Here is a 27,170-nt window from a genome sequence, read left to right on the forward strand (position 1 = left end):
TGCAAATCTATTGCACATGAAACTGTAAATTCCGAACATACAAAATCTGGTATATTTGATGAAATATCACAATTTATAAGCAAAATTTAGCAAACAGTTATTTTAAGTCTTAAATCTTTGATTTTCGGTTTGTAACACCACACTGTTGTACTGCTTACCAAGTTATTAATTCTTTGAAGCTCTCCATCATTGTTGAATTACATTCAAATTACGTTTCCTATGTGTTCAATTTACTGATACTTTAAAGATGCTTCCGTACGATTTCCACCACATTTGAGCTAAAGACGAATTTAAGCCTAAATTCCCAATCTGGGTCAGACAAACTCCCGGGAAACTTTCAGCAATAAAAAGTTGCCTCGAGTTTACGACGTGTATCCAACGTTGAGGAAACCGCACAGTAGTTGTGGGAAGTAAAAGCAGTTTGTAAGTTCTGGACAACAATAAAACAGTTTACGTCCTGCTTGCCATTAAGATTTTACAACGGCAGGAGTCTACCACCATAACAATTGTTTGACCTGTATAGGGCCTACGACAGCGGAAACAACAAACCTGGATAAGTTTTCTACTCAAGAGTTCATCGGAGAATTGGCTGAAAAAGTTGAAAGTAGCTTACACTATAGAACCAAATTATTAAACTAGAAGAATTTAAAACGGACGTCAAAACCTCGATAAACCCATTGATTGATAGCACTAACAATTTGTTTCCGATTTCCAAAATTTCTTCGAATTATAGTAACGTAGGTAAAATTTGAACCGGATATTTGAATAATATGGTATTACAAAGACCATTTTTTAAATAAAATGAAAAATGAAAAAGATATGTGCTTTATTTAAATATTTAATTAACACACTACTTGATAAAACAAATGCTACTTCTATTAATATATGGAGAATTTAGCATAGATATTTGTCAAAATAATAATACAGGAGACCTGATGAAAACTAAGTTAATTAATAAGTAGTATAATAAGTATAATTATTAGGCTAATACTTCAGGAGTATTTCTAACTATGGATATCTGTTCCCATCCCGTTTTGAAATATATAGTTGAAAACGTAATTAGTGGGGTTGGCTATTTAATATTAAATCAAAATAAATTCCATTAAACATTATGAAGAGATTTTGCCCTTTCAATAACATTCTTAATAGAATTTTGTCAAAGACGACAAATCTCTAAAATAACACTGGAATATCTATCTAAATTAGGCCTTAGCATGCTGTGTTTCTTAGATTCTATAAGGGCAGATGGCAGACAGTATTATCATAGACTAACCAACCTAAGAAAACACGTTTTATACGGTGTTATTGTTCACGTGGTTAGTTTTTTTTAAATAAGAAGTCAAATCAATAAACGAGGTCAGAAGGGCTGCATAAATATATTACATCAAACCGAACTCTAGGTTTGTCTCCGATCGTTTTCAGTATCCGCCAAGTTTTATCGTCGTCAGTTCCTACTTGGCCAGGATACCACTTCCTCCCTAACATTTCCGTTCCAAATAAGTCAGTGACAAAAATGATTTGTTATAAATGAGGAAATTGTAATTAATTTTCTTAGTTAAAGTCTAGTTATCTTCCTTAGTTCCTTGCATCAAAATACCGTGATTGAGCGCAACGCTACATAAAGTAACAGTTGGATGGTTGAATTCAACAGCTATCCAGAATGTCCTTACAGTATTAAACAAGCACAGAAAGGCCTTAAAAGTAGTTGAATTAAGGGTTTTAAGTTTTTTTTTATCAGTAGGTTAATTTTTTAAAGCCGGAAATCATTAACCACTGCTGCTGCTGAAGTCGACTATCGGAAACTACAGGTTTTATTCTTACTTTGGTAAGGAAATTACTGAAATAGGAGTGACAAATTTATTTAGTACAATCATTAAACTAATAATTATAACAGTATTTTAAACTTTAATAAATTGTGTCTTCTTAGTTTTAAAACCACAAAACACTAGGTTATCCTATGTTGTTAGTGTATGTGTATAGATTAGTTTTATATTCCAATGGAGAAGAAAGCCCCTCAAAATGTTCAGTTTGTTAGTTTTATAGGATTGAAACGAAGGATTGGAAAAGGAGCTTGTAGGGAGGGGACAGAACATTGTGGAGACGGAAGGAAATAACTCCTTCAGGAAAGAATCGTTCTCTCGAGAAACCCAAGATAAGTTGTTGTCTGGGGAACTCTCGTATATTTCTATTTGCTTGGCCTTACTTTATTTGTGAGTACAGTATGTTGAATGTTTTCCAAAACACCCTCACTATCTAACCCTTTTTATTTTGATTGAGAACGTATTTTCAATTATATATGTCGTACAATTCACTAGTGTTAGCAAATCGGGAGTGCCGATGGAGACCTGTGGTGGTGCGTGCGTTTGAAGGGCCTTGACCTAGTCTCCATCGGCACTGCCGTTTTGCTAAACTGTAATCCAGTAAAAATGAAAATACATAGGTATGTAGCAATTTTGCATAATCAGATTCCAACTTTAAATGTATGTGTATTCTTTTAACCATGTGGTGTTGGTGTTGTTCAACTCATTGGGACGAAGTTTACCTAATATGACGAGCTATGCGCTAAAATAATTCAGTTTAATGGGTTTTGGTTTGATAAAAAATATGCATTGGCTCTTGGATAGTGGAGACTGAAGTTATGCATCCAAATAGTCAAAGAAAAAAAACCGTAGATAAAAAAATATTAACCTTCTCGTGTTTGTAATCATATTCGCAACTAGGCTTATAATTTTGAATAGGTAAGCTTAAATACAGTTTACGTAATAAGTTTACATACACCCAAAATTGTATATACATGATGTGATGTATGACGGGCCGATGAACATTGACTTCCAGAAACCTCTCCTTATATGTTGCTTTCGTTTGCCACCACAAACAGCTGATCGGCATTCGGCATTCGACACTTGGCAGTGTTCTTCTCCTTCCATCAGCAAGTTTAGTCCTGTCGTCTTGTCTTTGTTTACATCTCTTCGTTTTGTTTAACCTATTATTGATGTTTATGTGAATAAAGGTATTAGAGTTGACAATGCATTTGTACAAAAATAGGTAAATTCAAGTGTTTCCAACCCGAGTAGGTAAAGGCTTAAGAATAGTGCATAGAAGTTCAATATTTAGTTAGTACTTAAATAATGTATCTTAGGGGTCTTTCGTAAAATATGAATGCAGATAATTTGAAGAGGCCTAGATGTGTAGTAAACTTATAGAAAATATAATTTATTTTTGGATACCGTCTATACATAGTCAAGGTACTATGATCAAGAAAACTTAAATCAAGCTTCGTGCAATGTTGACAATGCAATATTGGGTACCGGTATTTAGCCTAGGCCTAACTTAAATACGAGTTCCTTGTCAAACTTTAAACTGATTAACCAAGTATTCCTTTTTCTGGTCCCTAATATCTAATTACGCTATAAGCTAAGTAAAACCATCTTAGACAATTCATTCAGAAGAATCGCGTCCATACCCTACAAATTTCCTAACTTATCCTCAGTATACTTTCATAGACATGTGAGGGCCAAAAAAATTCTTCACCAAATCAAGTAACTTAGCTATAACTTCATTTGTATTTGAAAATTCTAGATTAGTTAGGTCTTAGGCCTAATTTACAAGGCATTAGCCAGCCTATATACTGGTAACCAAGCTTTTGACGTAGTAGGCCTAAGTTACATCCTATTTACTTGTGATTGGAGATTTGATGGGTTGACAGGATTCTTATTTCAATTCTGCAATATTGATTATCTATTGAATGGTATTTTCAGTAAGTTAATATTTACTATCGATGAACATGGGAAATTAAGTATCTTAGCCTACAGAGTACCTTCTAATAAGTTAGTAAGTATCAACCATAAATAAATAAATAAATATGTTCAATTAAACAACCTATGATAACTTAAATAAATGAAGTCAGCAACAAAGGGACCGCCAATCATTGACTGCAGTAAAATACAATCTGTAGTTTGGGACTAAATCACTTAATCACAAAGACTGATCATGTGTAATTTCTCATCCGAATTTTTTATACACCTAATGAAAAAGTGGAGCGTATTTAAAGCCACTGGAACAAGATTAATTTTACTACGGTGTGTGACTTAACCTTACTTCATGATAGAAGTGTGTATAATTTATCATAATGTTTCAGCCTGCATGAGTTCCTCTTAAAAGTACCTCTCTTTCAGAGTTTTAATTCTCACTACAAGCAAACCAAATTCAATCAGAAATGGTAAAATTATCTTAGCAGTTTTTATTTTCTACAAACTCTTGGTTCTCCAAGATTAGGGCCTACATGTGAAATGTAATAGCCTACTAAATATTGCAATTTCCAATCTGTTCTAAATGTTCTTTGTATTTTCAGGTAGTCCTGGTGTTTATACTGAGTATTGCTTCGCTCATCATTTACTTCATTGACGCTTCTAGGTAAGTAAATGTAATGTTATACTAAAATGTAGGCCTATATATTATACATTTTAGTTGGATTCAAAAGGTTTTTGGCTTCAAAAATGTATTGGCCGGTGTTTCCGGTAGCCAATAGGGTATAAGTAGGGACGCCATTCAAGATTCTTGTCATTCGCCTATTGGGTCTGATGATGATTGGAGTGTCCAATCGAAATCGATCACCACTTACCATCTTTTGTATATTTACCGTCTTGTGAGTAACAGTATAAGCGTAAATATAGGCTATGTTTTAAGTGTTATAAGACGTATCTTTATTTACTTTCCGTAAAAGGTTTTTGTCAACATAAACAAAATTGTAATTATCTCTTCACTACTGTAGGCTATTGGAAACAATTTATGAAAATAAACTATTTTGTATTTAGCATTATTATTCTTTACCTATATTAATAACCAACAAAGAGTGCATAGTAGGCTACCTTGCTCATGTTACTTCAAGTCATGTAGATTGCATGATTCTAAATTTTTAAAGGATTGTAAATTTTCTTCATTTTATTGGCTTTATTAAGGTACCGTGGTAAGTTATAGGCTACCGTACTTATTAATTCAGTAAACCTTTTATCAGAAGCCAATTGATGTTAACCTTGCTTAACATAATTGACAGCAGTTTTTAAAGATTTCATGCAGCTAAATTAAGAATTGTAAACCAAGAATTACAATAATTAGTGCAATTGTTAACTAAAAAGTTAGTTTGCACAGTTTAGGTACTATTCAAATTTGTTCTGTTAAAGATATTTGTCTATATAATATACAAGGACTACATTGCTTCGGAGGAACGGCTCTAAGCCCCGATTAGCTAGGATGAATTTAACAATTAGTTGTATTTATGTAAACAGCAAATCCATCATTCAGCCAATTCCATTTACTCTACTAGACCTTTTACTAGTTACAAGTTTAAAATTCCTTCATTTGTTATGAACCTTTTGTTGAATACTAATCAATCAAGGAAAACATTTGTATGCTTGGACTGCATTCAAGGAAACAGAACAATATCAATTTTAATAATACAATTCAACAAACAAGTCAAAGTTTTCTAAATGTGGTTAATGAATTAGCTCCAAAAGATTTTGGAGATAAAAATTTCTTTAAAACAGACAAAAAATGTATTGCTATTAAATACCAGTGTATATGAATCTTATTCTGCATAATAAACCCTTTAAAATGAAATGAGCAATTTAAGGTATGAACCTACACCAACTTTTACATTTTTGGTACTGAAGCATAGATAGAATCGTATTCAATTATGTAATTGATACAGTTTTGATCTAGGTAGTCTATTTCAAATAATAAAACATCTATTGTAGTTCCACATTATAAGTAATGTATAAAGGGAATATTCAATTGTACACGTCTAGGGAAAAGTCCATCACTGCTTCCGCCGCCCTCTTTGTACTACAACGCTCATGGTGGAGGAAGATCCTGTGTCCTGTGCAATAGGAACTTTCACACAGTGCTTGCCTCTCGTAACCTTGCTCGTCACAAGTATATTTCTGGCACAACATACTACTGTAGACTCCCTCTTATCCGGACATCGGGTTAACCGGACTACACTCGGCAGAAATGGCACCTCTTTAACAGGACAATTTTTATCAGCACATTGGTTTAATCCGACTAGATTGGCAGGAAGTGGGCTGTACTGAAGCGACTGTTCTCATGGGAAAGATTTGAGACCAGTGATCACGTGTCTAAATACAATGCTCTCCTAAATTAAATTTAAGTAGAATTTCACAGTAAACAGTCCATTTTAACGAGTTTTTGGGGACCTCGATTTAACTGGAAAACCCGTTATCCAGACTGGCCTCGGTCCCGAGGAGTCCGGATAAGGGGGAGTCTACTGTAGAGTTGAAAATGCATGGTTGTCCCCAAGTTCCCTCTGTACCTTACTTCTCTGTAATAGTTCGTTATGTAGTTTACAAATTGAAATGAAAAATTTTCTTGTTACAGCGAAGAAGTAGAAAAATGTCAGAGCTGGAGCAACAATGTTACTCAACAAATCGATTTAGCCTTCAATATATTTTTTATGGTGTACTTTTTTATACGAGTGAGTACAGTTTGGATTTTAAAATATTTTAAATTATTCTTTAATTCAACCAAGAGAACAGTTAACATATTTTGCGTAGTGGATTGAAAGTGACATTTAAAATCAATGCTAAAATATACATGTTTTATTTTCCTTTTACTGTCAAGAAGTTTTGTGCATCGTTATTTTTTGCTGCAGTGTCTAAAATGTCTATGTTACATTTTAAAGTCGTTAATAAGTCATATACTTTAGACTGAGTGTGCTCTCTGGTCTGCTAATTGACTGGAGCGAACAAATTAGTAAACAAATAATATTTTTTCTAAAAAGAATTTGAATTTTAAAATAGACTATAAACATAAAATCTAAATACAACTTTTAATGATCAATAATATTCTTCATCATACAAGTACATAAAGTCCATTTACTCTTTTTTTTATGCTTGTAACTCTCCTTATCAACAATAGCTCAATTAGAAAGCCCTCGATAGTTCTTGTTTCTTCCTCTTGACATGCTATATAGCTTAATGTAATCCGAAGGGAAATTTTGATTTTCCCAGGTGCACCACAGCCTGATACATAGTGCATCTTTGTTTGAAATGTACTGAAATTGCATAGGCAAGATTTAGTGGGGATTGCCTACGTGACCAAACTCCATTCCATTTAAAGGAAGCAGTTTACTTATAAAGAATAGGTAACAGCTCTTTTTACAAAGTGTGTCCAATGCATTTTTCAAATTGCACTGAAATGCAAATAATGAAATCCTCAAGGCAATTTTCAATATCATGGTACCGGTAACAAATTTAAGTAAATTTTACGATATAAAATATTATACAAACTACTGTAGGTATTTAATTACCAAGTACGACTGGTTTACTAACACATACCAATTACTGTTTGTTTCAGTTTATAGCTGCAAGTGATAAACTATGGTTTATGCTCGAGATGTATTCATTTGTTGATTATTTTACGATACCACCGTCATTCGTTTCGATATATTTAGATCGCACATGGATAGGTGAGTAAATAAGTATTTATAGTAGAACTTTAATAGGTTGTTTGATAAGTGTTTACTGTGGCGAGTCTTGTGAACTCTGCACTGTGTTGTTTAAATGAGTCTAGGTAAAATGACACGTTTGATTTTTGACGTTATAGTGTGGTGTAGTTTAATTATTATTCGTGGAAGAAGTTAACCTCACCTACCAGAGTCCCATTAATTCTCAAAATTTTGGCCAATCCATACCACCTGCTAGGGGAAAAGGGTTTCTGTATTTCAAATTAAAAGCAAAGCTATGTATTCTAAATACCTCCCCCCACAAAAAAATAACAAAAAACTCAATCCTACTTGACATTTTTTCACAGGAAAAAAATCTGTGAATCGTACGTAAAATTTGTATGCACTGGGGAATTTAGAATAGAAGCTTATGATTGAGCGTCCATTCGTTAAAAGGGTTCTGTTGGCTCGCTTTTAAGGTTATTGTTTAGTAAGAAGATTACAGAAGAGGATCACAGGAAATGTTCCTAATGTTTCCAAGATTGGGAGAGACAATCACATTTACAATCAGAACGATGTAGCTTTTTAATTAGGCTAAACATTTTAATAGAATCCAAAGATTTTTCTCCAGTTCTGGTTAATCCAATCATTTTGGCCACCTGAACAGTGTTTAGTCAATTAGTTGGAACTCGATTAGCAGGACTCTTGATGTCATTCCACAATTGTGTACCTTTAACTTAATCATTTGCTTGTGTTGTGCAGAAAAAAGGAGAGCTGATAGCAAACCCCCTTTCTGTCCTATCCCTGCATTTGTTAGTACTAGATAAGGTCCTTTTGATAACTGTGATTGTTCTGCTATCATCCAGAACTGTAACATGCTATAATACAATAAACTTATTGTGACCCTGATGTTGGTTAGAAAGGAATTTTTTTAAAGTGATATTGTACAGTAAAACCCTCATCTCATGACCCAGCTGCTCGTCCTTAGCAACCATATATTGCACAATTTCAGCTAATTTATTAATGCTGTTACCAAATTAGACTGAACTCAAGGATTCTACAGATAACATGTAATACTGTTGCATATTGGAGAGGATTTTAAAACTTTTCTTTTATGAAGTGGTTTTGCCATTTATAATCTTATAATAAATGTTCAATTTAGGAGAGATATACACAGCCATTATCACTCGCTATAGATGTAATATAAATTTTCCTCAGGTTAGACTTGCTAAGACTGATAAAAGATTATTAATTTTAAGCAGTAAATTGTATAATAAGTTACTAATTGCCATAAGGTTACTTACTTAGTGATAAGAATTTTAAGATTAAAATAAATAACTTTCTTTGCAATCAGCCATTTAACTCAATAGAAGATTATATGGCAGGAATATATCTTGTAGTTATGTTAGGGACTTAGGCCGACATATTCCTTAGACACAGCTAAGTTACAGCAGTTAATTAATAGCCCATACAGCCAATAGCAACTATGGGCCCTACAGTCAATAGTGGAATCCGAACCACATTTTTGCCTTGTAATTAACGTATTGGTCTAATTATCAGGATAGTACTGCAAATACTAAATAGTCGTAGTACTCACTAGTGCGGACGTTTATCCACACTCTAGGGAGTATCGCATCCAAAGTACATGCCTATAAATATCCACAATTCATGACCTCCTAGTAGCTGGATTAAAGGTCAACACCACCGTCCCAGTCAATAAATTTAGCTGTACAACCAATTGGAAGGGCATCAAATGTACAAATTTCAACAAACCCTATAGTTACTTCTCTAGAACCGGTTGTGTTTGCGTTTTAGATATTACTTGTGAATGTTTTAAGTCAGAGGCTTGTTAATTTTGTTAGGTTTGAGGTTCCTGCGAGCCCTGAGGCTTATGACAGTCCCGGATATTCTGCAGTATCTCAATATTCTCAAGACCTCATCATCCATACGACTGGCGCAACTCGTCTCCATCTTCATCTCAGTATGGTTGACGGCTGCCGGCATCATCCATCTGGTACGGTTAAACATACAAATCTATCAGTTTAAAAAATCATTGTTTTGTGAGCCACCAACAGATTGTGCTGAGCTGATATAAATTACTGATTTCTGTTGAATATACAAACTTTTTTACCAAGTCAAACTGACGAAAATAGGCCTACTTATTGTGAGCTATAGCAGCTGTTATGACCCATCAACTTTGTCAACAACAAAAAAAGGTAAATGTATAAAATAGAACTTACACTAGCACATTCTGTGACTGGCTTATTCAACCATGCTCTATTTTTACTAAACTATTGTTGACAGTTGGTCTAAATAGATGAGATGTCCTACTTAAGTATCCAATATTCAATGCTAAAAAAAACTACCTTCATATTCTCCTCCGTTATGGGTATTCCCTGATCTGGGCTTTTCCATATTCTACTATCCTTCCACACTCCACAGTTACCATTCCTCTTCATCTGCTATCTCACTCCTAACCACTTCACATCTATCCACCTTCTTCTAAACGTTCTTCTCAATTTCCTTCCCTCTATTACCACAAAGTTAAGGGTTGATTCCGTCTGCTCAATTTTTCTAGACATTTTTCCTTATGTTTCGTATGTTTCGTTCACATGAGTACAAGGTCTTAAGGATTTTTGGTGACACCTGAATGGAATAGAATCCACCCTGGTACACGAAGTACAAAAACTTGGCACTAGCAATGTAGACTAGTAGTAAACTTGACTAGTAGTATGTAGTCCTGCATATCATCAGACAAAAATAAAGGTGAGTGTAGCTCACATATCTACCAATGAAAAATACCTCGAACATCAAAGTATGTAATTTAAAAAGAGATTTACCTTCACTTGGTTAGCTGCAGTAGACTCTCGCTCATCCGGACTAATGTGGCTGACGTCCGGTCTAGATTACGAAAAATCCAGACTATCGAGAGTCAAGAAAATACAGTACTGTATATAGCCGTTTTTTCAATTCTGTTCCAGGTCCACAGTGTTGATAGTCATGCAAATGCAGTTCCACCGGTAATAATCTATACCGCCGTGTTATCCGAGTTTTTATCAGACTTCTACTGTACTGTGCCGCTAAAAAAAAATCACGATTCCCGATCCAAACTAGCGGGAGTCCAAACAAGGCCGATCCACACGAGCGAGAGTCTACTGTACTATACAGAGCAGGGGAGCGAGCTTGTCTAGAGGTAGAGCGTGGGGCCTCGGTGCCCAAGATCCCAGGTTTAAATCCAGTTAACCATTAATGAATTTTTTCCAGGCGATAATGCCACAACCCTCTAGGCCTAGCCTAATGTGTAATGTGTAGTATTGTGTAAAATGGTTCCGGGTTGGAGCCTACATCCTAGGATGTGAAGGTGGAACAAAAACTTTTGTTGCCGGGGGACTGTTTTTCTCTACCTCTATTTTACTTGTTTAAACTTTTATTCCTTCTTGTAACTCCGTTATGAACTTTATTATCTCTATTTTAGTCTCTCGAGACATAACCACTAGTTTTGTTCCAGCTGGAGAACTCCGGAGACCCAATGGAGTTCAACAACCCCCAGCAGTTGTCCTACTGGACGTGTGTGTACTTCCTCATCGTCACCATGTCCACCGTCGGCTACGGTGACGTCTACTGTCAAACTGTCCTCGGACGAACTTTTCTTGTTTTCTTTTTACTCGTCGGTTTGGTGAGTACTTTTCTATTTTCTTTTTTCAATTAGCTTTCTCTACATAAAAAGATTTGTTAGGTTTCAGGGGTTATTGAATATGAGAACCAATTTTGGTATGTCTGGAGCTAATTTGAATTTTGATAACTCTGACATTCATTGCAAAACTTCCTTTAATATTGGTTACTCGTGAATGAATGATAACACCTAGATTGGTTTTAAAATTGTTAAATTACACAATCCAGTTCATAAACTTGTTGAGAGTTGCTGTCAATTTTGATAATTATTCCTCAAAAGTCCCCAACTTTTGCCCATTTGTGGGGATTTCATTTTTAAACATCCTTTGAATTTAACCTTTTCTGACTCTTATTTTACAAGAAAAATCTATTAATGAGAAAATAAATCACAAATCTCTTACCACCTAAAATTTCAAAATCAATTAATTTGACAAAATTATATTTACCTGTCCTTTATACTGTTTGAAAAACATATAATTTAATCAAATAAAACAAAAATTAAAATTGGTTCACACAAAAAATTTGGTTTATCCAAAAGTACTGGAAAGACAGGCAGCACAGTTTTGTTATCTTTTATGTTAACACTTAGGTAAGTATTTTTTTTTATGGTCAAGGATAGGCCTATACGTTTACATATTTTAAAATTAAACTGAATATTATATCAATTCAAAGCAAAAAAGTAAGGTAACTAAAAAGTTAAAGTACAAAAAAAAATTATTTTGCTTAGCTTGCCACTTAAATGATTATTTTTGATACCGTAATAGATTATGATTTACAGATATTATCTTTTTGCCTCCTTTAAATGTGAGAAGGTTTTAAAGCTTTATAAGTTCAATTATGGAAGATTATTTTTATTAGTAAGACAATCAGCTAAAAGTATATCTTAGAGATATGTAATCCTGGTACTACAAAATATGAGCATGACTAATTATTTCAATTTCAGATACCATTACTTACAACACATTTTTTCAAGTTCATAGTTTCTCATTTTATAGCTTGGTTGCAAAATAATTGGCATTACTGGTCCATTTAATTAAATATTACCCTTTTACATTATTAGCACAAATAAAATATTTCAAATTCTAGTACAATTGTTTATAATATTCAAAGAAACATATTAGTAATACATACATGCTAAAACTGTATAGGTTTACTTCAGCAAAAATTAACAGGTTAATAACTCTTTAAATATTTGTTACATTTTAAGTTGATTTATTTCTCGGAAATTTTTTCATGATCAAATTCTTACAGTGCTTTTACTGTTCTGTTCAGGAATCGACAGGAAAAGCTTAAAACCTTATTGCATGTTAATAGCTTAAGTTTAAAAAATGTTGGCATAAACAATCATCAGATTAAGATGACAAATTAAATGATACTTGTTTGGTTTTAATGAATCAAACAGTTTGGGCATACACATTTCATTAGCATTCATACTGTAGTATTTTGAGATTTAGGCCAAGGTAGATAAAATAATAAAGTCAATAAATTGAAGATTTACAGTATGCCAAACTTACATACAAAAAGTAGTTTCAGAAATAATGTTTTATTAGTTGGAATAAGAGATTAAAGAGATAATTTTAATATTTTTGACTTTTTTCAGAGTGTACTGAATTTTTATTGTATTTATAATCTTAACCCATATCCTTTTTCCCACTCAATGTATTTTGAATCCTTATTCCTCCTTTCCTAAAAAAAAAAATAAATTAATACAATACGATATAACTTAAATTTAAAATACTAGAACATTCCATACAAAACCATCATGTTTGCCTCGTTTACAGACAACTAGAAAAAAAAACTGAATAAACCTTTTGAAAACTTAAAACCATATGGGATCGTTTAGGGTTAAATTGTGCAGGAAATAGTTTTTAACAAATCTGTGTGTGCCTTTATTTAACCCAGCGTAGATTAATCAATATGCTTTTACATGGTGACATAGTCTATGGTTTGTGAGTGCATGTTTAGACAGGAAGCAGCTGATTTTTAGTGCTTTTAATTGTTGTTCGCCTCTTGTCGGGTGCTATTTGTCGTGGTGATCACAGTAACGAAACTCAATCATCCATTTACATCAAGTTAAAAACACAATCATATTGTAGTCTAAAACTCAACAGTTGATCTGTTTTCATTTCTAAAATAAAAGTAATGTTGACATTTCACCGTGCCATTTGGATTGACCATTTCACATATTTAAGATTGAGGGGACTTGTGGAAAGTTATGTAGGTGTGAAAGTTTTGTAATTTATACCCTAGACTGTAAGAATCCCATATCAAAATACACAAATGAAGTAATAAATAACATTGTTGGTTAACACTCTTAGTTAACTTATTGAGGGTTAAAACATAAAATCTATTTTGTATACCATCAAAACATTTTACTTTGCTACAAATTTATTTTAACTAAATTAAATATTTTTTTATGACAATAACCGATGTTAACTGGCCTCAAACAAAATTTTATTCAACATTACCATTGTTTTTATCGCAAAAATGTTAACAGGCTTAAATACAAGTACACAAAATTTACACTGAATTTAGAAGTATTGCGTGATAGAATTTGGTTTACACTAAGAATTTAGAATGTCTGAGCAATTTATTCTAAACATGCTACCTACTTAAGTGGTACTAAAATTAACGTTTGTGCACCAGTTACAAGAGTAGTATTTAAAATGTTTGCCATCAAATCTGTCCAATGAACTAACCAAACTTTATTGTTTATTAACTAGTGTTAACTAGTGTTAACTAGTGTGTTTACAAATTCACAAGCTTGAAAAAGTATGGAAATTTATATGATGGTACTCCTTGTCATATGTCTAGAAACACTAATATATTGTTCATATTGACTAAGTAATTATTTGTTTGTTAATTCTCTAAATACCACAAAATTAGTCTAATATCAGCCCTGTAGTTTATGTTGACTGTGTAACTATTCATGATATGGAATTTCTTTAGAAACCACAAAGTCAGACTTATAGGGCTATTTGTCTTGCATCTGCCTTGAAGTTCTGTACTAATAACTGCTTAGTTCATTTTATGGAATTTCTATACAAAACTATAATATTGGATATTGATCTTATATCTGCCCTGCAGTTCTTATTAACTATTTAGTTAGTTTTCTAGAATTTCTCTTCAGAACTATAATATTGATTTTATGTCTGTACTGCAGTTCCTATTAATTTTTTAGATCGTTGTCTGGAGGTTCTCTACAAAACTAATATTAATCTTCTGTCTGTTCTGCAGTTCCTATTAACTATTTAGTTCATTTTTTAGAATTTATCTTAAAAGCTATAATAATGATCTTATATCTGTCCTGCACTTCCAATTACTTTTTAGTTTGTTGTCAGGATGTTCTTTCCAAACTATAATGTAGATTTTCCATCTGTTTCGCATTTCATATTAAATTTTAGTTCGTTGTCTGGACGATTTCTTAATTAGTACTGACAAGTGCTTATTTTGGTCTTCTTAATTATTGCCATGTCCTAATTTTGTCTTGTGACTATTAAAAAGTGTGTCAACTGTTTATGGCTTTCTAAAGTTTACTATTGTTTGTTAAAAACAGTCTTAATGCAGCTAGTTTTTCATAAAAACATATTATTTCCGGCTTTATACTTTGCAGAATAAAAAGTTAAATTTATAAATATTTGTGTTTTAAATGTTAGGCTACAAAATTGCACCGGTATGAGTTAGCATACATACATAGTATACATATGTGTGATTGAGGTTATTAAACAAATATTCCAGGGGTTTCACAACAGTAAAAAAATAGTTTTAGTGTTAGAAGAGATCACTGTGGCATTGCTTTTATTCTATCTTCTGCAGTTTCTGTCTTTTATCCATGAAAAAATACTAATTACGAGAACTATGCTGTTCTGCTCTTGTCCTGTTTAAGTTGGTTCCAGTGTCATTAAATGTTTTGTATTATTTATATATGACAACTTTGAAGGGTAATCATCCATCATCCTTTAGTTAACTAGCTTGGCAATTTTGGGTTTATGTAAAAATCCTTAATACATTAGTAAATTAAATTTAAAATATCCACGATTACTTGATACTTTTTTTTCTTTATTCTGCACGTCAAATAATAGGTAAAAATGCTCAAAGTTGATCTAGGCGAAATTAAATTTAAGAGTTGAATATATTTAATTTTGATTTGTTACTGAAGTACTCTGATATTGTATTGTTTTTAGCTATGTGTTTGCTTTTTTTATAAAAAAACAAAACCAAATCATAGTAGCCTATACAGTACAGATTAAGTTTTACATCAAATTTCATTATAAGCAAACTTTTTCTGTGTATATCTACTTAGTCAAGTAGCTTTTAATTGATTGCTGAAACTGTTCGTTCGTATTTGAAAAATTCTATTTTAATTTTACCAGTCGCTAGTCAAGATTTTACAAGAGTTAAAATCAAATAAATTCACAGAATTAAATTATTTTTTAACCAAAATTCTAATTTTTTTAGTAGTATAACAAATTAGCAGTGTTGAGATCCTGGCATTTGGAAACATTTGTTAGTATAGGTTTTTAAGTATTCAGACTAAAAAGTATTCACTACACAAAAGTATACATTTTGTATTAAAACAATACCAGCTTAGAAATTAATAAAAAATTAATCTAAACACAAAAGTTAAGGAATTGTTTTAAAATGCTAACATGCTTAAACAGTATTAAGTTAATTTTGTCGCAGTTTATTTTTTATCGGTCAATTTAAACAATTTTGTTATGTATGTAGGCCCTCGATATTTTCTATCTGCTAGGTAAGGTTTTGATGGATAGTTTATTAAAACCATAATACAATTGCTTCTAAATCTGGTTATGAAATTTCCATAACATATCACAACCCCTTTTTTGTTTAAGCTACATAGAAACTTCCTTCTATATCTGTGATTCAAGTTAACTAACATAGGTAGAATAACAAACTGGATGACAAGTAACTAAAGTCTGGAATAAAATTATGTTCCAAGGCCGTAGTGAAAAGGCCAGGAAAGGACGAGTAATAAAAAATAGGGCAAAAAAAGGAAAACAATTTTTAAGCGAAGAATCAACATTTTTTGAAAAAATTAAATTAAAATTTGTTGTTGGGAACACAACGGTAAACCAAACAAAATTTTGTTAAAACCACTTTAAACTCGTTAAAACAAAACAATAAATATATTTTTTTAATTCTGAGTGTTCTATAATTATTCCGAGGGTTTATAATTACACAGGCAAACAACAAGTTGTTTTTCTGCTCCAAAAATATTTATGATGTACTTAAATTTCTGTTAAATAAAAGGGTTGTTATGTTACAAAATGTAATTTTTTGTTAGAAAAGTTAAATAGAGAAAATAAATTGTTGTTGGATTTTACTGCTGTTTTTTAGTACAGTTACTAAACCATTTGTTATTTTTGTAAAAAAAAACATTAAAAATTGAATGTACAGTTTAAAAACCTTAAACTTATGAAAATAGAGGTCTATGACGAAAAGTATAAATTTTCTAAATGATATGGTGTATATAAAAATATTAGCTTGAAACCGCCTTTTAGTCCTAGCTACGGCTTTGAAACAATAAAACTAGCTGAGTTTATTTTTTAAGCTTGCTCTGAAAAATATAACAGCTGTTGTTTTTACTTAATTCCTAACTTACTTGTCTCTGGCTATAATTCTTGTGTTTTACGATTGTTCAGCTCATGTTTTAACAATGTGATTATAACAATGACTAAAATGACACAAACTCAAAACTACAATAACTATCACACACGCTAACATTTAACAATGTTTTTGATACAGTTTTAATATTCAATGAACACTATTAAATGAACACTTTTTTGTGTTCAAGGCTTTAAGAAGTGCTGGGAGATTTGGTAGTTTTGAAAAATTAATGGCTGAATTTTTTTATATAAATTCCAAGCATAATAATTGGAATTTAAATTGAAAATATGTGGTTGAAATAGCAGTTTATAATCTGATTTTTAAATTTGTCCAAGCCAGGTAGGTAGAATAGTTGTTTTATGCCATTAACTCAAATTCAACAGTAATGTGGTGATTATTAATAAAAAAATCACAAAAATAGAAACATAGACGTAGATGTTACATTTGAAAGAGTAAAAAAGAAGCATTAAAATATTTTGTGTTACGGGCTTCATGTATATTGTATTTTTCTAAATTGTAATTTTGGATAGTAAGGATGAATAAGGTAGAACATTTTGTTTTGTTAAAAATTAAGTATTAACACTTGAGTAACCAACAGTTAAGAAGTGTACAGTTTCTATAGCATAATAAATATGAATTATTGACAAATATTGTATTTTAATTTCATAATTTTATTTAAATATTTTTATTAGAGTGGTAATAAATGGCACTGCAAGTAAGATAAGGTACATAATAGAGTTTTGATTGTTCAACCTTCCGTGTAATCCAAACCACCCTGGCACTGATTGATTATCACGGGGTTGTGGGCTTAAAATATCATACAACATATATATAGCACAATGAAAGTACGGTAGTTAACTGAATTGGTAGCGTGCAGTAATGTCTCAACTGAACTCCTGTATTTGCACCTTCATAATAGACACACATTCCAAGTATTTTTTTCATGAACTCGTTTTACAATCAAATGTAGAATCAAAAAACTCTCAGGCTAAAAAATATACCTTATATTGTTAGTTTGTATTTGTTTCCAAGGTTTAAATTAAAATTCGAAGATTTTCTTTTAGTTTTAAGATTTTTTAGTGAACTATTGCTGAAATGTTGGCTGTTAGTGAAATTGTCCCAGGGAGAAGAAGTTATTACCATAGTTGGCATGGTAAGAAATGATTAAAAAATATATACAATTTCTTAATAAAAATGTTTTATTAACGCCCAATATAATAGTTTATTTTTTATATTATTTTCTTGGGAATCATACTGAATGAATGTATTAAGTTACTTGAATTTACATCCTTAATCATTGGAATCACAGTTGAAATTTAAAAAAAAATAATTTAAAATTTGTTTTGTTGATCTAAAAATGATTATTTAAATAACATAAAAATCACCCATTCAACTTTTCATTTTTTACTATTTTAAATTTTGGTTAATTGTAAAAGAAACCAATGGTAATACTTTGTTTTAGCGTAATAGTATTTTTATTAACTTTCCAAAGGTATTGGTTAGTCAAAAAGTGATCTCACAAAATAAACCTTTGCAGACTAAATAAAAAAATATGATTATCGGTCATAAATCCCTTTGGTTTGATTATCAGTACACTTTTTAAAACAATACATTTTATTTTATGATTTATTTTAACTTTTTCTTTGATGTCTTATTTTTTTGTAACCTACTCATTTAAATTTTTCGAAGATCTTTGCTTTCAAACGTTTTTTTGTCGCTTTTTTGCTTGGGTCATGTTGTGTCTATTGTGTTAAAGTTCATTTTCATATTGGCAACAAAATTTAATTAAAAGCAAACCTTCGTAAAAAAAATTTATAAAAAAAACTCAAAATTAGCCAAATAATTTCATTTTAAAAGCTAGCTTATAAATGTGGCGTCTGAATGTTACCAAGTAAGCTGCTAACACTTCTCGCTGAAATATTGTCGCTTCAATAAGTGAAACAGCTTCAGTCAGCCGTTAAGTAAAGTAAGTATTCGCTACCTGTGCTTTCTTCGCTCGCATCTTCAGCACATTTTCGTGTAAGTGTTAGTTTCCTTGCTTGCTGGGTTTTGCACGCACACACATTCAAAATATTTTTCCTATTGAAAAAACTGTTTCTTAGTTTTCAAAATCCTGATTAGTTGAAATTTTTCAAGACATAATATTTTTGTATTTGACAACCTTTTTTTAGAAACTAAACAAATCAATCATAAATTATTTTGTAAAGTTAATTTATGTTGTTACCTTATTAAAGTCAAGTAAATTCAATATTTTTTAACATTATACTTATTGTATCTATTTTTTGTACATCCTTACCAACTTCATACCATTTAAGTTTGTGAAATTTTTCAGTTTTGTATCAAAAAGTTGTGTCTTCATACTTTTTACAATTTCCAAACACAATTTTCCTTACAAAACATTTTTTAGATGCTCACACAATATTTCCACATCCAATATTGCTACTTTTTCTAACCCTACTGCAGAGTGTTTTAAGATTTGAGTGTATCAACCTTTATACCTAATGGCATTTTAGAGGCAGATGACATTTTCATTTTTGGCTTTTCTAGTTGGAATGTTGCCCTTGAAATATTCCTGCACTGACAATTTCTAGTTTAGACCCTTAGACTACCAAAACTCCAATGCAGCTAGGCTTTTTGTGTTTGAAAAATCTATTATATTTGCATCACATTTTGATCTGTTTGTGTTTGTAAAATGTTTGTTTACTTAAACAGCATTTAATCATAGACAAATAGAACTAAATATAGACCGTCAGCAGTGCTGTGGTTAGCATAAGTTCTGGGGTCCACTGCTGGGAGTGCCGTGTAGTTGCGGCGCACAAGATATTTAACTACACGGCACTCCCAGTGGTGGACGCCAGAACTTATGCTAAACGCAGCACTGCTGATGGTCTATATTTTATTCTATTTGTCTATGATTTAATGGTTGAAAATGTATTGTTTTTCGTAATGAACATACTAAATTAATAAACATTATTCGAGTGATCTTAGGACTCAGTAAAGATGCAAATATTTACTCTTATCCTGAAATAATGCTAAAGATAACTCCAAAGATACTAAAAAACAAGTTTTCTGACATTAGTATAGTTTCCAAATTTTTACTGTCCGTTAGAACATAAATTAATAATTAGTTACCAACCCAAATGCTTTGTATACAATTAGCAGCTTCCTCAAAAACTTAAAGTAGACTACCAATATCCATTAATTACCGATTTTATAAAAGCATCAATTGAAAAGCTACTAGTTTTTGTACAACTGCAGAATTCGAACATGTAATTATTGTTTATAAAATATTTGATAATTCTGCCAGAAATAATTATGTAGTAAAGTATGATTGGATGTTTGCATATTTTTTTATTTGTATTAACTTAGGTTTTCAATGCAAATTTTAAAAAGTAGATAGGTAAGGATTTGTATGATTAATCTTTAAACCATTCTCTCCCCTCTCTTAAGAATTTGTTACCTTCCCCAGGTAACTTTATTCTAAAGTTGAATTTTAAAAACCAAACACATGTTTTTTTTTGCAGAAACAATATGTAAAGGAAACATTTATAATATTTTACAATTTACTTTGCTGTGCCAACTTTGTAAGTAATTCTTCTCCAAAGAGGAACATTTTGCTAACTTTGACACAACAAATAACTGTCATAACCACTAAAAGGTTTGCAAATCATAGTTTTGTTTTATAAAATTTAAGTTTGTTTCAATGCAATATATTCTACCATAATTCTTCTTTAAGTTGGAGTTAAAACACAGATTGTAAAAATCAAGAATTTAATCGGGATTTCTTGTAGTCTTGAGTTCTAACATTCTGGAAGTTTAGCTTAGTGTTTTGGCTTTATAGGTAATAAAAAACATTTTACACATACAAACATAATTATAGTTTTGGTCATAAATTAAAACGGTATTTTAAAATTACTATCCTATATTAAGGGAAAAAACTGATATAGCAAGATGTAAATAACTAAACAAATTACCTTAACAATGATTATGAAGGTATATTTTCATATACAAAATAATTTATCACAAAAAGCGCAGCTGCATGGGAATTGAGTTGGGCCTGGGTTTTGGGTTGTAAAGTGTGTTTTTGTGTGTAGGCAATATTTGCCAGTAGTATTCCTGAGATCATTGAACTGGTAGGAACTAGGTCCAAATACAGCGGGGAACTGAAACGGGAGCATGGAAAGAGGTACTCAGTCATTCTACAATCACTCAAGTAATGCCTTAGTATCTAATAATGCGGTAACTCTAATGCCAGAACTCAAATACTCGGCGAAGGTAAGTTAGCGATTAATAAGTACCGAGGACTGTTTAATGCGTAGTATAATTTTTAATCTATATGCTATAGATATTCTTTATAAGCTTAGGCTAATAAACAATGCTACGTTAAGATTTTTAGGGTAATCGTAAGCGTTGCACTAAGTTTATGTCTGAAAAGTATTTATGATAGTAATATAGTATGTGTAACTGATATCTTGGTAGGTATGTTGATTTGACGGCTGGATAGTGCTTTTAATTATATAGATTTAAAGTTTTATGTATATAATGGGAGTTTCTTATATGAATTTCTTATTCTAAAAGCTGGCGGAAGTAAATCAAAATAATCTTATTCAATATGTCATTGTTAATTCTCACATCAGGATTTTAGTCAGTTGCACCAAGATATTAATCGATTATATTGTAATCATTTATATACTGCATCATATGATTAACCTTATCCTTCTCTATAAAACCTGTTTCACTGAGCTGGCCTTCTTATATGTTGTTACAGTTAGATGTTTTTTATTCCATGATTTGTCACAATATACAAAGAGGCATTTTTTTAAATATACCATAAGTAAATCATCTTGATGGTTTTAATTTTATCTTGTTTGTATTTTCGTAACAAGACAGTTACAGTTATGAATAAAGAAAACCTAAATTTTAAAATAACCACTTTTTAATGATTGAAATGATACACTTTGTAAAAAAAATAAGCGGAAATCAAATAATTGATTAGGAAACACAAAAAAGAAATGTTTGTTATCAGTTTGAAACATTTATCTATCTATATGTAAAGGGTGCGCCAAAATAACCTGACGGTTTTTAATACTAAATAACTCAAGAACAAACTACAATTTCATGTATTAAATAACGTTATATTGAACACACTACTATGCCATTTTCATTTATGAAAAATTATATCATTCAGGTTATATCACCTTCTCCTAAACACAGGCTTCCCATTTTTTTTGCATATTTGCAGTCACCTTCGCCTGATGAATAGAAGCAATCTCTTCCCTGATACACTGCTTGAGTTCAGGGATGGTTTGAAATTTCGAAACAAACATTTTGCTTTTTAAGTATCCCCACAGCTAACAGCCACACAAAATTAAGTCTGGGGATCGAGCTGACCACAGCACATCACCAAACCAAGAGATCACTTTACCGGGAAAGAGTTCACGCAAAACTGACATTGAATGGGCTGTATGACTGTATGACAAGTTGCGCCGTCCTGTTGAAACCACCTGTTAGTCTTGTCTATCCCTCATAACATCCGCAGTTGTGGAACCAAAAACCCCCTCAGTATTTCCAAATAGCGTTCCGAGTTTACAGTGACAGGGGGGTGTTCCCACTTTCGTCCTCAAAAACATATGGTCCGATGACTCCAAACAGTGCCACACCACAATGCACCACACTAGACAGTAACTTTCTTTTGACGACGTGATGTTTTACCAAACATTACCTAAAAATGGCATAACATAAGCAATCGTTCACTGCAACAATGAGGTCTCTAGCTAGTATAACAGCTGACTTATTACGAAACAGAAACTGTCAGGTTTTTTTGGCGCACCCTTTATATCCTAAAGGGTTAATCAGTACACGCTTATTTGTTAAAACCAGACGAAGCAATAGTATTTTGCTTTTAGTCTACTTTGTTCGGTCTATGTTTCAATATATAGACAAGCTTTGTTGTAAATGATGTCAATACTTAGTAGATATTCCAGCTTTCTAGTCAACCTTTTGCTCTAAATTTTTTAAAGTTGATTGTAATGTACTATTTAGTAGAGCATTAAGTACTTTTCTAAACTTGAGTTAATGGTGTAAAACTATAGCCCCTGATCTCTTAGTGCTAAAGAGCTAAGTTAGTAACAGCCAATGTTCATACGATCATAATGAGGACTATAACTATTTTTTTTAATGTCCTGGCATTTAAGGACTTTCAAGAAGTTTGAATCACATAGAAACAATACCATTCATTGATTGTTTGAGGGTTTAAATGTTAAGTTATATTTGATTCTTATTGTTTTAGAATAATAATTTTTTTTAAACTTTAAATGTTGTTTTCTTTTTGTTTTATGTTTCTGTTCGATTATTCTGCTTTTAGCGACCTTCTTTTCAATAAATTACCTTATTTAAACTTATTAATTTAAAATTTGTTGAAGAATATCATTTTGGAATTACTGATTTTTTATTTTGAGTGCGAGTTGTGTCAAGTTCTGTGTAAAAGCGAGTCGTACGCTAAAATTTTATAAAAGTTTTCATTTGATTTATTTATGGACAAAATGTTTACATAGTTACACCAATTAACAGAATTTTTCAATATAACAAACGTGTAACCAATAGTTTTTTGTTTGTTTTGGAGTTAAAAGTTTGCCTAGTGAAGAGAAGGTAGCCTAAATAACCTAGGCAAGATGATTATAATAATAACAATTGTTAACAATTATTGATGGTAGGATAACAATATTGTACTGTTTTTAAAAATATGTTCAATGTAAAACCATTTGATGTCCAAGAATTTTCTAAACAATAAAAAGAAATACTTTAATACTATAATACTTTAGTTTAATACTTTTAATACTTTTAATACTTTTTAATAATTTTTTATGAAATGGCAACCATTAAAAGTATAGGTATTTTAATCCAAGTATGAATGGAGATGATAGTTCAAATATGAATATAAATATAAAAACCACACACAGAAAAGCTCCTGATTGTTTTATAAGCTATATAGGTACCTTAACTCATGGAATCAATTTTTTTACTTTTGCAAATTTATGTTTTGCTTTTTTTCACGTCAGCATTAAGCAATATATAAAGTAAAATGTTACAAAATAGATGAACAAATATGTTTTAAATTCTAATAATTTCATTCACCAATACCTAATCAAATGCTGGTACTTGTATAAGTTTTTTACGAGTTAGAATTGTGTGTTAAAAAAACTCCTTTAGTAGGAACTATGTAAGAATATTTTTTTGAGTTTTATATGATCTAACAACATGTTTATGGTGTGACATATTCATAGTTTATTGTCTAAAAACTTAACTTTGTGTTTGTGAAAAAGTGTAGTAGAACGTTTAAATAGTTGTCTTTACACATGTTAAAAGGATAAAATAGGCTTGAGGAGTGAATCTATGGAAAATATATTTTAAAACACACTTTTTGGGTCGGAAGCTGAAAAGTAACGTGCATTTTGCTGAAGTTATGATTAATATTTCTAAAGTAAATTCTTAAAAATCTACATAACTGAAATTTTTGCTGTATTAATTTACTAATACACATTATAAATATTCTTTCTAACACTCTTAACTTTAACAATCGATGGGTATTTTAGCTTGTATTTATATTTCTACGTCTAAATAAATACAAACTGTATAACTTAAAATGTAGACCATGGCATTTAATAGTCAATTTTATAATGCATAAATAAATAAATAAAAATAAAAATACTTAAATATGTATCGGTTAGTAGGCTAATTAAACCTGATATAACCTCTAAAGTATAAACTAACATTTTACCTGGCTAGTGACCGATCCTCCCCCTCCTAAACTAGTGCTAGACTGCCATGGCCCTCCCTAACTGATCCTCGGTGTGTAGGCTGTCATGGCCAGTTGGATTCCAGAAATCACCGAGCTCGCCGGGAACCGGTGCAAATACGGCGGTGAATACAAGCGGGATCGTCGGAGGCAAGCTTCCATTCCATTAGACAAATTTTAGAAAAGATATTTGACTTGCCTTTTTGGAAAGTAGAGTTTTGATGAAAAAACAAACCTTTATATCCATGTACCGCTCACAAAACGCTTACTTTGTTTTTACGTAGTGTCCATAATTTGTTTATGTGTAATGACGTTTTTGTTCCGCATTTTTTGAATCATGATCCTTTTTTTCTTTTGTGTTCCTCTAATGCATTGGGATTTAACAGATGATTAGAGTCTCTAACGCTTACTATAGAATTGATCGGTTTTTCCACAATCTTCGTCCGAGACGACGTTGTGGGAAGACTCGGTAGGCGAGCTATTCTTCTTGGTGGCATGCACTAGTTAGTCCCCTAGTTAGCAGCTGTATGTTAGTATAGGCTAGACAGCACAGGCTTACATTTCATTGTCCTCCCGGTCCCCCGACTCTTCCTCATCGACATTCATTAGCATCTACCCGAATGACTGGATGTTCATTCGTATTGGAAAACTCACGACTCAGCCTATATTTTATATTTCGCTAAGGTATTCAGTAAATTGATTTGCACCTCAAGCTTATATGCACGCCAATGTAAATATTCCGAGATGATTTCCTGCTTATGTTTTGTTAGCACTTAAAAATACCGACTGTTAATATTGTAGTGTGATTTGTATGTTTTTTTATATACGATAAACGCGATATTTATTCGATAATATTTTTTTTCGAATAACAGTTAAAAGTAAGTTAGAGTTTACATCATCTTAAAGAGGGAAATTCGATTGGGCTTCACCTATGTCATATCATGCTCTGTTCCTGCCCCTTGTTTTGTTTCTTTTTGTTTAGTTGATGACACCAAGAACCAATGGCTCGCGTAGTGTAAAGTCAAGTGCAGTGCCTCAGTGATGCTTGAAGTTCTAACACGAATGGGTTTGTTTTGAAGTACACTAACTGTCTTTCGCCTCCGTGTCACCTTCACAATCATCTAGACTCGCTCCATTTGATCCCTGGGAAAATCGTGACTTTAAATACCTCAACAGAACTAGGAAGTTAAAGAGAAGCTTAAATCAAGTGAATTCACGAAACACTAAAATTAGACATAGGCAACACAAAAATTAAAAATAATAACGAGTTAATAGTTTTAGTACCACTTAAAATTTAGTGTCAAAACTAAACCAAAATCCAATAAACATTCAGTTTTCTAGAATCTAACCTCATCTACACTTTGGTGATAAAAGATTGTTAAACAAAATTGCTTCTATCCCTTCTCCTGGACCTGACCTCACACTTAGCTCACCTTCCTGGTGTTGGATGTAGGAGTGTATTGTTTTGTGTGTTCTTTAATTTGTCTGTACACTCACATACACCGCACCTGGTCTAGGCGATTTTCGCAAGTTGTATCCCCGAGATTATTGACCTGATCGGGACTAGACCGAAGTACGGAGGAACGCTGAAGAACGAACGTGGACGAAGGTGGGTGACCAATCCACCGTAATCAGTGTGTAAAGAGGCAACTCGAAGCAGAAAACCTATTTCCGTTGTTTTGTTAAGTGTTTTGATGTTGCACTCTTGGGTTAGCACTTGGTTCCTTGTGTAGACTAGAACATTCACAGACGTACACGATACACACTCTATGTCTTTACTACTGTTTTGTACAAACATTTCAATACAGAATACATACCCTCACATGATGGATCTAACTCTAAATCTTAACTAAGCTCTTATTAAAAAAAGTATTATAGATATCAGAATGACTTCAGTTACATGTAAAAAGTATAATTATTACTGTCAAGCTTAAATTTGATGAACTAGCAGAACCTGTTGCGGTTTTCCTCATGACAATTTTAATCTAAAAAGCTAAATGTTTTGTCTTAGTGAAAATAGTATAAAAATTACGGAATTGTAAATTGTCATATTGACCAGTTAGTTCTTACTGATCCGGGCTTATGAAAAAGTAAAGTATAATGTATCTTATGTATTTAAAACATTTTCCAATTATATCTATACTCTGTTTGATTCAACAGTTTAAAGAAATTTGCTGAAATTAATATTTAAAGCAGAAAAAACAGTTCTCTTCTTTAAACATAAACATACTTAATAAAAAGCTATAAACATACTATTGCATCTAAAATACACTTATTGAACACAATACATACAAGACGAGACTACACGATCTAGCAATTAGAATTGAGCTAGGTTTCTGAGGTAGAGTAGACTGCATTTCCATCTGGGTCCACTTCCCACAACGCGTTAGTGCATGTACAGTCTCATCAAATCAGAGTAGGGCCTCATAGAACTAGACTAGGCTGACACACCCATAGACATTCATTATGTTATGGCAGTTTTATAGTCTGTATTATTTTTTATTTTGTTCAGCAAATTCAAAGACTAAGAATAGGTCTACAAGCAGCGACATCAGAATCGGCATGAGCTGCGGTAGATGATTTTACGAGGCGTTCAACGTCATTTTCACTCATTAC

At 31.9% G+C, this 27,170-nt stretch overlaps 1 protein-coding gene across 7 annotated transcripts in view; it reads left to right on the forward strand.

Moving 5' to 3' along the window:
* Positions 1-27,170, forward strand: part of LOC128990690 (calcium-activated potassium channel slowpoke-like) — a 164,284-nt gene that overhangs the window by 73,522 nt on the left and 63,592 nt on the right. For 4 of the 7 annotated variants that reach the window (XM_054413245.1, XM_054413228.1, XM_054413220.1 and 1 more), the window contains exons 2-7: positions 4,352-4,413; positions 6,394-6,490; positions 7,372-7,483; positions 9,322-9,473; positions 10,968-11,135; positions 26,072-26,163. In XM_054413245.1, coding sequence (XP_054269220.1) covers positions 4,352-4,413; positions 6,394-6,490; positions 7,372-7,483; positions 9,322-9,473; positions 10,968-11,135; positions 26,072-26,163 — 683 coding nt within the window. Of the gene's footprint in view, positions 1-4,351; positions 4,414-6,393; positions 6,491-7,371; positions 7,484-9,321; positions 9,474-10,967; positions 11,136-20,853; positions 20,946-24,615; positions 24,705-26,071; positions 26,164-27,170 lie in introns of all 7 variants that reach the window. The other 3 variants (XM_054413262.1, XM_054413237.1, XM_054413254.1) reach the window with 2 other exon arrangements.

The sequence above is a fragment of the Macrosteles quadrilineatus genome, unplaced genomic scaffold (assembly GCF_028750875.1).
Source record: "Macrosteles quadrilineatus isolate MER2022 unplaced genomic scaffold, UCM_ALF_1.0 Scaffold_1__1_contigs__length_201487025, whole genome shotgun sequence".
In the NCBI taxonomy this organism is placed as follows: Eukaryota; Metazoa; Arthropoda; class Insecta; order Hemiptera; family Cicadellidae; genus Macrosteles; species Macrosteles quadrilineatus.